This window comes from Ornithodoros turicata, chromosome 3, assembly GCF_037126465.1.
Source record: "Ornithodoros turicata isolate Travis chromosome 3, ASM3712646v1, whole genome shotgun sequence".
Taxonomy (NCBI): domain Eukaryota; kingdom Metazoa; phylum Arthropoda; class Arachnida; order Ixodida; family Argasidae; genus Ornithodoros; species Ornithodoros turicata.
In genome coordinates, this window is record NC_088203.1 from 22,499,419 (window position 1) to 22,511,822 (window position 12,404).

At 45.9% G+C, this 12,404-nt stretch overlaps 1 protein-coding gene across 1 annotated transcript in view; it reads left to right on the top strand.

The window, feature by feature from the left end:
* Positions 1 to 12,404, top strand: part of LOC135388287 (kinesin-like protein KIF11) — a 37,010-nt gene that overhangs the window by 1,132 nt on the left and 23,474 nt on the right. The window contains exons 3-10 of the mRNA XM_064617726.1: positions 50 to 123; positions 1,139 to 1,397; positions 2,052 to 2,267; positions 2,331 to 2,397; positions 3,456 to 3,534; positions 8,463 to 8,655; positions 9,805 to 9,893; positions 10,800 to 10,887. Coding sequence (XP_064473796.1) covers positions 50 to 123; positions 1,139 to 1,397; positions 2,052 to 2,267; positions 2,331 to 2,397; positions 3,456 to 3,534; positions 8,463 to 8,655; positions 9,805 to 9,893; positions 10,800 to 10,887 — 1,065 coding nt within the window. The remainder of the gene's footprint in view (positions 1 to 49; positions 124 to 1,138; positions 1,398 to 2,051; positions 2,268 to 2,330; positions 2,398 to 3,455; positions 3,535 to 8,462; positions 8,656 to 9,804; positions 9,894 to 10,799; positions 10,888 to 12,404) is intronic.

Sequence of the window (12,404 nt, forward strand, 5' to 3'; positions counted from 1 at the left end):
AGCAATTTTTGAACTATAACTATATTTTGTGGTGCTGACCTGTAAACAGATTGAAGTGTACCAGGCTGTCATGGGGCCCACCATCAACGAAGTCCTCATGGGCTATAACTGTACAGTATTTGCGTAAGTTCCTGTGTTGTCCCTTTTCCTTGTGCGTGTTTCTTAAGAAGCCCACTGTGACAAAACTCCAGAATTTATCGCTGTTCATTTATGCAACTATTAGTGCTACTACAGTCGACCCCCGTCTATCCAGACTTCATTTATCCGGATCCCGCGGTATCCGGACAAAAGGCACGGGAACGGATTTTCCTCCACGTATTTTGTTCTCGTTTATCCGGACTTCAGCTTCCGGACTCTGACAAGAATTCCAGAGAACGAAAGTGGAAAATTCTCGTAATCCAGCTTCAGTTACCCGGACTACCATGAGTAAGAGGAGACGCTGACCCCGCTTCGTCACCTTTTTCGCTGTGTTGGGGTTATTCCCCGTCACACGTCAGGGACCTACATTCCTCCGTAGGGGAGACAACCGTGCACGATGACCCCCTTTTCTATTTGTGTGCGTTGGGTCACGTTGACCAGTCGAGTCATTTGGAAATATCTCGAGCAACTGTCCGGTTCTAGAGGGGAAAACTCCAGCCCGAGTGCCTGCTGCGATCCCTGATGCAGAGGCTCACTGCGACTGCCGTAGATGATGTGCAGCAAGACGGTGCCGATGACGCCAGTGAGAAACAAGGCTCCGACACTGACACTTTGCGTCAGCACTGACATTCTTCGAGCAGCGCAACAGCGTGGCTCAACTGTATGCAATTAGCAAAAGTTTGCAGGAATCGGGTGCCTACTCTACTATGTAACAGCTGTCATTGACGAGATTTCTGAGTTTTAATTAAACCTTGCTCTGTAGGACGTTTCTATTCGGTCGTTTCATTTATCCGGATGCCCCGGTATCCGGACGATTTCGCCGGGAACGGCACCGTCCGGATAAACGGGGGTCGACTGTAGCAAATTTGCAGATGTGGGGTGAATTCCATGTGGAACCAGAAAGAGTTAAGAGTTCTTGATTCTGCGAGAATGTCTTCTGTGTTAACAATTTCTACATTCTATGTGCATCCAGTATTCATAATCGGCTACCTCTTATTAGCTATGGCCAGACAGGCACAGGGAAGACATACACCATGGAGGGTGAACGATCCAACATGAACCTAAGCTGGAACCAAGACCCATCAGCCGGCATTATACCGCGAACGCTTCACCAGCTGTTCGAAACCCTCCAGGGCTTGGACCTAGAGTTCACCATCCGTGTCTCCTTCCTCGAACTATACAACGAAGAACTGTTCGACCTGCTCAGTGCCCACGAGGACACGACGAGGCTCAAAATCTTTGAGGACTCCACCAAAAAGGTGCGACATGTTGGAAAATTTTGGATGTGGTTGGGAAGAGTGACTGTAATGTGAATTGCTGTGACAGTTGCGTGTCTTGATAAGACAGATGTTCCTGCCACAATCCAGTATGGAACTATGAAATTGAGCAGTGTTGTCAAAGCCCTTTTTATTCCTTTGCTGGTGTTTTGCTTTTCCATTGCCTGTGCTAGCTTTTGCTTCACTACTTAGTCCTTTATGGCAAACAGGATAAAATGTGCCGAATGCAGTAACACCCTGATATGTAAAAATGGTTGTCATCTTGAAGCAGATGAGGGCGACAACGGCACTATCCTTTGTTGTGCAGCGTAGAGTCCCTTGAGTACTTTTCATTCTTCTCAACAGGTCAGCAATTTGAAGATATAATTTCTATGTGAAATTTGTTACATGAACGCTTAAGTGTATGTAGGAAATGTGCCATGCAGAGGAATAAATGTGCACCAATAACCTCCTCTACCGTCTCCACTTCCCACATTCTGTGGTTTCCAAACTTCTTGCCTCCCTTCTCCTAGCCATATGGAATTTAAAGGGCCTTGTCAATACTTCATTAATCAAGCCAATATCTGTCTCCTCAAGTACCTGCATGTGTCTAACTTGCTGCTTCCCATTAAAGATTGTGCGTCATCCATCTTTCAGGGCTCTGTCATCATTCAAGGTCTGGAGGAGATCACTGTGCATACACGCGACGAGGTTTTCTTCATTCTGGAAAAAGGAGCCGCAAAGCGTCAGACTGCAGCAACGTTGATGAACGCCACGTCCTCCCGCAGTCACACTGTGTTCTCGATCACCGTTCACATCCGCGAGAACACTGACGACGGTGAAGAGCTCCTAAAGACCGGGAAACTCAACTTGGTCTGTTAACCGGCAATATTTTCTTGTCCCCGCAATTTTCTTATCTCTGCTCTTGTGTCTCAGGTGGACTTGGCGGGCAGCGAGAACATTGGACGTTCGGGAGCTGTTGACCGTCGTGCACGAGAAGCAGGTGGGTGAAGTTTTATGCTCTGGGGTTTGTAAACAGATGGACCGTTCCTGTTATCCCCATTGTGATCTGCAGAGCATAAACCAAATTTACTCATAATTACTGTGTTATTTAACCTAAAAGCATTATGCTGTGGGTGTGTGACCAGGAAAAACAAAAAAGTTGGCTCTTGTGATTCGACCCCAACAACACTGAATGTCCTCTGGATGTACCAGTAATGTCCTAACGGATTCGTGCGTCCGATGGATATCCGAGGGACATCCCTCGGACGTAAAAATTCGGATAAGATATTCGGTGTTGTTGGGGGTATTGGGATTCCCGGGATCATGTCCGTGGGTGACAGCATATCAGGAAACATTCCAGGAAAAAAAAAACTAAATTGCAGGTGGATGATCACTGGTCTCGGATTCGAGAAAAAAACTTTGAATTGCAGGTGGATGCTCGCTGCTGAACAAGAGAGAATATACGAGTAAGTGAGTTAAGGGGAATCACTTCTTCAGAAATCTATGGGTGATTTTTGTTCGCACAAGACACATGAACGCTCTATACGATTAGTACTGGCGTGTTCTCTTAGCTCTTCTCTACTCAGTGACATATTTTTTAGAGGACAAGGTTGAGACGCTGATTTTTAATAAATTAAAGTTTGGTGCGTCTCGAACATGTGCTGCCATCTCGATAGAGTGTCGCACACTAAAATATTTGCAAATTCGGGCTCAATACAAATCAACGGATAGTCCTGGAATTCTACAAAATGTGCCATTGACAAGGGCAAAGCAAGGAGAACACGCCAGTACTTTTGTTTTGACGATATTTTACGCCGTTACTGAGCGCTATATGAACAAACGTTCTCTATTGTCTTGCACAGAAGTGATTCCACCTTAACATAGATTTAGTGACTAGTGGGAGGTTCCCATTATTGGATGTGCCTGACTTTTAATGTTTAATTGAAGTATATTGCTATTGATGAAGCAAAATGTGTGTCTTCATATTTCACATTCCCTACAGTGATCATGCAAGAGCTGTTCATGCCCTTTGCATAATAGTTTATCTTCTTTTTTCAGGCAACATCAACCAGAGCCTGCTCACCCTTGGCAGGGTCATCACGGCGCTTGTTGATAAAGCACCTCATGTACCATACAGGTGGGTTTATGCGTTCTTCTTACTTCTTCTACATGGGCAGTGTTTTTGTTCCTGTATAGCTGCAAGGTGAACAGTTTAGTAGCTCCTTTCTCCATAAAGAAATGCCAATTAAAATTATCAAATTTTCCACTGAATATTACCAGGTTTACCCTATTTTTCAAAGGCTGCACTACCCGACAATATCCAATGTAATAGCAGCACATTGGGTATTCTTGGGTATGACAGCCTTTTCACAGTAACAATAACTTCTAGCACTCGCAGATATTTCGTGCCGTGATTGACCACACTCCCTTTTAATTGATTTCTTCGCTTATTTCTTTAATTTTTCTTTGCTGTTGCACATTTTCCTTCCTAACTTAATTCCTAACTTGACATTTCCACTGTGTCGTACTTTAGAGTTCTTTGCTGTGTGCTCTGGGCCGACAAAATATGCCAGCACCCCAGGTTGGGCCCGGTCGCGCAGCCAATTCCATACAATGCCGGACAATCAGTCGATATGATCGCGTGCTTGCATCATTCCTGTGCATATATTTTCAGCACCAAACAAAGGATGCTGCATTCTGTGCATGGTTCGACCCTCTAGAACAGGGATCTCCAACACGTGGCCTCCGTTGCATGGCCTGCATGGCTCTTGCAACGAAAGAGAGAGAAAAAAGAAAGGAAAGATGAGGAAACTTAATCACAGTGAGAGAGAGAGAGAAAAAAGAGGCTAGTAAACTCTGTGGGCAATCGTGGGCCTGCGGAAAGCCCTTCACTACATTCACAGACCCACTTAAAGTAATACACTTCACACGGGAGCTCTCTTTGCTGCAATACACCGGAGCTCTGTTGCGGCCACTCAACGCTTCCTGAGAAGGACCCAAGGCCGTTCTATTTGCCTCTCCAGCTGGCTGCTCGCCACCTAGCGGACCCCAGCAGAAGCACTCGATGAATTATAGTGACAGCAGACAAATTCTGATGTGTAAAACTACTGTGGAGAAGGATATTGAATGTCGAGAAGGGAAGAGGAATAAGGTACTCTCACAGGAGTGGCATGAACGAAAACAATGAAGACAGCAGGAAACCACGCGCGAGTTACGTTATTTATTTGTACAATTTTTGAAGTGTGTCTCTTGGAAGAAGGCATGAAGTAGGGAGATTTATTCATCGGCAACAGTTCTTTTCTCCGCCATCTTCAGGACAACGTGAGCGCCTCTGTAGGTAGTTGGAGAGCAGAATAGTTTCGGAACTTGTAGGTGTCAAAACATCTCTTCCATAATCACGTGTTGAACTATCGAGCCTCCGTTGGACGTCGATTTGTGCTCTGCAGTGTTTCCATGTCTTTGCGACCGACTACAAAAAAAGTGAAGGAAGTATGGTCTGCTCGAAGCCACATCTGAAGCGGACGGTAGAGGAGGAGGAGAAGCGTACCTTCTAAGAGCATTGGGAGGTAAAGTATCTGTTCGCGTATGTAAACAACATCCCGGAATGTCTTGTGCTTCAAAAAACTGTTGCTGTTCCGAAAGAGTACAATCTCAGACGTCGTTACGAAGCGCTTCACAAAGGACAGTACACGGAATGTACGGGTAAGATCCGTGAAGAAGCGGTAATGTGACTGAAATTGGCAGCAACAAGACAAACCGATATGAGGTCGCCATTGATGCAAGCTCCGCCCTGTCGCCGTTGATCGCAAAAGCGTCAAAACCCTTCACAAAAGGTCCTTTTATCAAGAACTGTTTCATTCGCACAGCTGAAATGGTGTGCCCAACTACAAAAGGTCCATTTGATGACATTAGCCTTTCTGCAAATATACTGTCGCTCGGCGGATTGAGAACATGGGTGCAGATTTGGAAATGCAGCTGCATGATATTTTGAAGAACTTTTGCGCATATTCCTTAGCACTTCACAATGCCACGGACATAGTAAATGATATTGCTCATTGTGTGGTGTTCATCCGCAGTGTCGCACAGGACTTGGACATATACGAGAAACTGTTTGACCTGCTTCCTCTGAATGGGACAATGGCGGGGAGTGACGTGTGGTCACAATCCAGGACCGGTAGCCTGCCTTAAAGAAACTCTTGCAGAGGAAGGCGTGCCCACGAACCTTCCAACAACTCACTGCATCTTACATAACGAGGCATTGTGCTGCCACATAGTTAAGTTTAAAGGAGCTATGAACTCTACCAAGCTAGCCCGCCGACTATGTCGGCTCCAAACAGCGATTTGAGCTTGTTGGCTGTACACCTTTTGCGTAGATGAATCCAATAGGTCCGTATCTTCACCACATATAGCACGCTGCTAGCCAACCATCATCCCCAAGGACAACTTTCTGGCTCCTGATTTGTTGACAACGGGAGGCGGAGCCTATTATGTACACATTATGTACGGTATTATGGCTACAAAATAGGCTCCGCCTCCCGTTTTCAACAAATCAGGGGCAATAACGTTGTCATTCGGGATGATGGTTGGCTAGGTGCGTGCTATGTGGTGAAGTTCATCTTTAAGAGTGTAGAGCAGAACATTATGTGTACCTCCGTGTTGGCGTCTGATTTGGTGCCACAGTTCTTCAAATTGCTTAACAGTGGATAGAGGTATCTGGATGGCGGTACGTCTACTCACCCGTATCCGAAAAAAGTTTTGTATTTTTGTATTAACGCTGCGCACGTTACGAAGGAGAAGTATTGAACAATAAATTGTAAACAGAATTGCAAAGCGTAGAAGAACAATATTACACCTACTACACCCGTAACCAACCACAACCTACAACCTGCAGATAGTTCTTATCTCCTTCAAGCACGTCGAGACCGTTAGCTTGGTTCAGTCGAGAGGCTTGAATCGTCGTGTGTTTGCCGATGTCCTTCAAAACTTGGGTGCCACAAACAAAGACCTGCCTTATCGTACAGAGGCCAGATAACTGGGCAGGCGGAAAGTACTTCAACGTTTCTTCGATCTTGGAGATGAAATAGAGGAATTTCTTCACAATGAGTGGTTGCGTGACTTGGCGTTTCTCGTCGACATAACTGACCTCCTGAACATTCTGAATATGGGCCTGCAGGGGAAAGCTCACTTGATCGCAGAGGTGTACGACAGCGTAAAAGGTTTTGTGAGAAAGTTGGAACTTCGGGAGAAACAGCGAACATTTGAGGATCTCTTCCACTTGTCTAAAAGCCGTTGATGGCAAGAACAAGGAAATGCTTCGCACATACTCGTCGGCAGTGTCTGTGGCGCGGCCTGAGTTCGTGTCAAGGTTTCATGACTTTGACATCCTCGAGGAGATGTTTGAACAGCTTGCCAACCTCTTTCAGTTCTTCCAGATGACATTAAGCCTGAGCTCCAGATGGAACTAATAGATCTCCAGTGCAATTCCACGTTGCGACAAAAATTTGAAGAAATCGGCGCTCCCTAGTTCTACAAATATGTAGACAAGAAATCGTTTCCCTGCCTGATGTCTGATGTCAGCAGTGTTCTGTCGATGTTTGGAATCACATGCGTACGCGAGCAGTTCTTTTCAATGATAAATATCAACGAGACTACGCTGAGGTCCTGGCTGTCTGATGACCATCGTCGAGCCCAGTTGAGAATTGCCCCTGCGGTCAGCCTACAAGTGGACCTTGGGAATCTATTGAGGAAGAAGAGGCCTCAAGTGTCGTCAGCGCATCATTAGGAGCATGTCATCCTCTAACCTTGTTTGCGTTTAGTTTATTCGGAGGCGCCGTTGGCTGCAATAAAGCCTATATTGTCTGTTCTACTGCGTATTACCTTCGAGCTACACCTCTAGACGATGTGATTGTAGCCAACGGCATCCATGTATCACCTGGAGAACGAGTTCTGTGTCATATTAAAAAGTTTGAAAAGTTGCCGCTACGCCACGTGGTACAGTGCTGGACAAAAGTTTACGGAACGCGCGAGCGATGTATTTTCTCCTCGGTGCGACACCCTGGCGGCGGCCGGAAGCGGGCTCGTTCATTCGTTCAGAGGGAGGAAAGGAGTGCGCCGGTAGTGACACCAATCCAAAACACTTCGCCGGCACATTCAACTGATTCCGAAACCACCTCAGTGTGTCGCAACCAGCGCACTCGCCCATCCCTGTGAACGAGTGAACTGGCCCGCTTCCGCTCGCCGCTAGGGTGTCGCACGAAGGAGAAAATACACCGCTCGCGCGTTCCATAAACTTTTGTCCAGCACTGTACTCCCAAATCGGATTCTGTTTTTGTGTACGTTCCCTATCCGCGGCCCATGCGGTGTAGGCCAGGCCATTGCAGCCCGCGACTAAGTTTGAGCGTGAGACCCCTGGTCTAGAACCTTCTCAAAGCCACTTCTCATTCCTCATGATTCTTTGTGTATCTTTCACAGTCACGCCCTCAATGATTGGGGAGAGCGGTAGCGATTGGAAGGAGGAGACCACAACATTCCCTGCCTCCACAAAAACTTGTCATGCTGCGATAACCCACTTGCCCGTGTGTGTCCTGTACTTTGTTGTGTTGTGCTGTTCTACAGTTTAAGTAAATTTATGATACGATGGGAACCCAGAGACAGGGGAAAGAAAACGCTCAGATCACTGATCTCAGATCACTGAGATCATGAGATCGTGTGTGTTTCGTGTTTTCTTTCCCCTGTCTCTGGGTTCCCATTGTAATATCATGTACCAGCTCGCCTGCGCCCTTGCACTTCTTCCGTTAAGTAAATTTATTTCATTTGCGGTAGAAAGGCTTAAGTTGCAGCTGGAGTCGGTCCGTGCGGAGCTCTACCATGTGTAGCCTTCGTTATGAATTGCCATCTCGCCTCATGTTTCTCAATGACAACATCACTTAATAAATGCTAAACAGTATTCGTGACGTAAGAATTGTGCAAACCAGAAAGTGTGGACCAGAAGAGGGGACTAAGCAAACCTCCTGAGGAGCAGTTTTCTGCACTGACGACCAAGATGCACATTTGTTGCTCCTGCAGGGAAAGCAAACTGACAAGGCTTCTGCAAGACTCCCTTGGTGGCCGGACAAAGACTTCTATCATTGCAACCATTTCGCCGGCAGTGATCAACCTCGACGAGACGTTGAGCACACTCGACTATGCCCATCGCGCCAAGAACATCACAAACCGGCCGGAAATCAACCAGAAGATGACGAAGCGCGCACTGATCAAGGTAAGCTATTCTACTGCAAGCAATCAATCGGTGCTCTGAGTTTTTGTCTTTACTAAATTTAGGCTTTGATGAAGGTATGGTGTAAGTACACTGCAGTAAGCAGACCTTAAGATTTAAGCTCTAGACGTACGAGACTGCCAGCTGACTGCTTATAAATTTCTGGGTTTGCGCAGAGCCTCGAAAAAAGCTGTCGGGGGGGGGAAAACTGCTGAGGGTTGTCATTTTGCATCGATATTTTGCGCTAATTATTCCTAGCACGTCTGCGTAGCTGTAGCTCTAATGCGTACGACACAGTTCTGCGCCCAGAGACATTTCCCTAAAACGTGCGTGTAGGTCCTTAAAAACCCTCCAAATTTTTCCAAAATTACCCGTACAGACCCCAAAAATTTGCTATATGTACTGTGCTTTAAGACAATGGGAAAGTCTTCAGAAGAGTCTAGGCTAGTCATAGCTATCTACTAGTTCAGTATCTGAAGTTATTGCATTTTAGAAAACACTGTTGGCAGCATTTTGTGAAATGCCACATTTACTCTCTGTAACCGTGCCCCCCAAGGCACAGAATGAAATGTCTACCAGTTCCAGGGATGCAGACTTGGATGCGAGGGGGGGGGACCTGGGAATAAAGGGGTTGGGAGCAAATGGAATACAGTGTATTTCCCCTTCATAATTCTTGCATCCCTCATATGTAGAGCCCGAAGTTTTAGGGTTTTACCCGATTCTTCCCCGAATTTGCATCCTCAATCAAAGGATCCCTCTTTAGGGTGAAACCCGAGCTTTACCCGGCAAATTTCCCTCACTGGGACGTCTGTATGAATGCACATACGTACTTGTTCGGCTGCAAATGTAGTTAGTCACCGTTTGTACCAAACCACTACAGTTAGTTTGAGTAACTGAGCCCGATTTCTCCCCGAATTTAGCATACTGGAAGTTTTTGTCACCCGAATTCGCATGAATTTAGTGCATATGTTTGGTTACCCGATTTTTACCCCCCGAATTTAGAAAAAAATACTTCCCGAAAACCTCAGGCTCTACTCATATGATTCTACATTTCTGACTAACAAATGCTAGTGACGGTTTGGTTACGGTTTTGTGAAAGCATACACACTGAAATCTGCTTCATTGAAAAGTATTCCAATTGTTCCTCAACAGGAATACACTGAAGAAATTGAACGCCTGCGCAGAGACCTGGTGGCCTCTCGGGAAAAGAATGGCATCTTTGTTGATGAAGAAAATTACAGGTATTGGCATCACATTAGAACCTCGTTAACTTCATATAAGTTAGGCATGATGTGTTCCAGAAACTAGTACCTGCTGTATTTTATTTCTGCATTGGGCACCTTTTACCTACTATATATATTCTTTTTCCTCAAGTTTGCATGTTCCATAGCAAAACAATGTTTTCTGAAACGAAAAATCTTAATGCATGTCCACTGCACTGAAACTCCTGGCATTTCAATGCAGCATCGTGCCCTTTTCTTTGTACTGCTGCTGCATGTTAACTGTTTAAAGAAGCACGGAAGTGACATTTAACGTGGCCCGAAACCCCGCTTATTTATTTTATTTATTTCCATTTCCGCAGAAATGTGGGCCAGGTACAAAAGGCATAAGCCTGATCTAAGCTTCATCTGTGAAGCTGTCCACTGGGAGTCACCTTGCAAAATGTTTTCGCTGTATGATGTATTGTCACTGCGCAATAAAAGTTACAAAAGGCAGTCAGAGAAAGCAGTCGCGGAGAGACACGAGCCACCCGTGACATAGAAACTCTTCAATGCCTTTTTTTTAAGAAAATTTCTTCTCGGCTCACGAACCACTTATACATGTTTAAGCTTTGCGTTTGACGTCGCTGGTCACGTGCCGGGGCCCGTGATACGTCAGGACGTCTTCTCATTCGCCGATGCGCTCTTTGCACGTGGAGAGGGTTTTTTAATGGTATGCCGATCAGAGCCTTGCGCGTGCTCTGTACGTTACCTGCACTCATCGTTCTTTCGCAGGACATTTCGCCGGACATTTCGCACCTCATTTTGTTCGTTGCAGAAGACACTGCAGCGAAAAACAAGATATTTTGGGGGTGACTCCCATGCTCCGTTAAAGGTGCCATTCGTACCAGAAATGCCAGCCGTACTCTAATGGCCTGTTCTGTACAGGAGCATGGAAACAAAGCTGAACACTCAGTCGCAAGAAATTGTGGAGAAATGTGAACAGCTTGCTGCACTGACGGAGAAACTGCAACATGTAAGTGCCTGCAATTTATGTGCTTAGTGCCTGCTGCTTGTCTGTGCATCCACTGGCAGTCTTAGTTTTCCCTCAGTAGGTCAATGACATGGCAGCTAACATAGAAATTAGCAGCCCTACAATGGCAAGTGCAATGGAGTCAAAAACCACAGAAGTGCAATTGGAGGTTGAAACGCCCCCCTCGGCCTTCCTTTCAAGTTGACAGTGGTGGTACTTGTGTTTTCGACCAGCGGGTGGAAACATGGTGCAAATAAGGATGGCAGTGTTTTAATCTTTAATAACCCACCACCTCATTACCAATTAGTAGAGGTGTGCGAATATTGGAAATTTCGATAATGATTCGAATAATTGATAATTCGAAGTGTTTTATGGGTCAAATAGTCGTGTCATATTCAAAAAGTGTTCAAAAGATCTAGTGCTTTCTTTTTCTTTTTTTAAAATATCTGCTCAGGGGCATGTCCAGGTAAAGCTGGCGCTGTTATGTGGCCTGCCAGTGCCTCACGGTCTGCCGGCCGAAAGAAAAAAAGTTATCCGCAAGACTGAAATTGAAGACTCATATTTACTTCACATGTTGCATTGGCGCTAGTTAGCGGAACATGACATGGATGAGCATGACAACAACGTCGAGTATTTTGTGGGAATTCTTCGAACAAACATTAACGTTAAACAACATTAAAAACACCGAAAGGAACCACTGCACCTCTGCTCAGTCATCTGAAATGCCATCCTGCTCCCTACAAGTTGTATGAAGCAAAACTGTCGTTTGTAGAAGCAATGAAATTCGGACAGAGGCAAGCCAGAAACTGGCCAGACGAAACTGAAGGCCACGAATGTCCGTGCGAAGCTCCTGGCAAAGAAAATTTCACTGTACATTGCCAAAGGCCTTCATTCATACTCTGTTGTTGAAGAACTTGGGTTTCTGGACTTAATTTGGACCGCTGCACCAGAATGTGTCATTCCGAGCAGGACTACATGGGTGAAGTCCGATCTACGCAGCTGTTTCATGGGCGACGCAGAGTGTTATTCCATTACAACAAACGGTTGGACTTTCTCGCAGCAGAGGATGTTCTGGATTGGACGCGAATTTCACTGCCCACAACTACACTTTGGCTTGTCTGAGTGTACCCAGGGACACACAGCTTTCAATTTGCATGTTTTTCTGCGGAGCGTCTGTGCGGAACGGGACCTTCCAGAAGACCTGCCAGTTTTTGTGCTTACGGATAAACTTCATAAACAAAACTGCATTGCAGTGGTTGCACAGTGCAAGTCGTGATCCCTCGCTTTGTCCACACACTGCAGCTCTGCATTGAGGATGCTAAAAAGGGGGTCACCTGGATTTAATGAAATTCGTGCCTGAGCAAGGTCAGTGGTTGGATATTGCAAGCGCATCTCCCGAGCGCAATCGTGTTTTCGGAAAATACTAACAGACATGGGATGTGCACCGCTGGAACCAATCCAAGGCTTTCCCACAGGATGGAACCGCGAGTGCACGATGATTTCCCGTCTCTTAGAGGTGC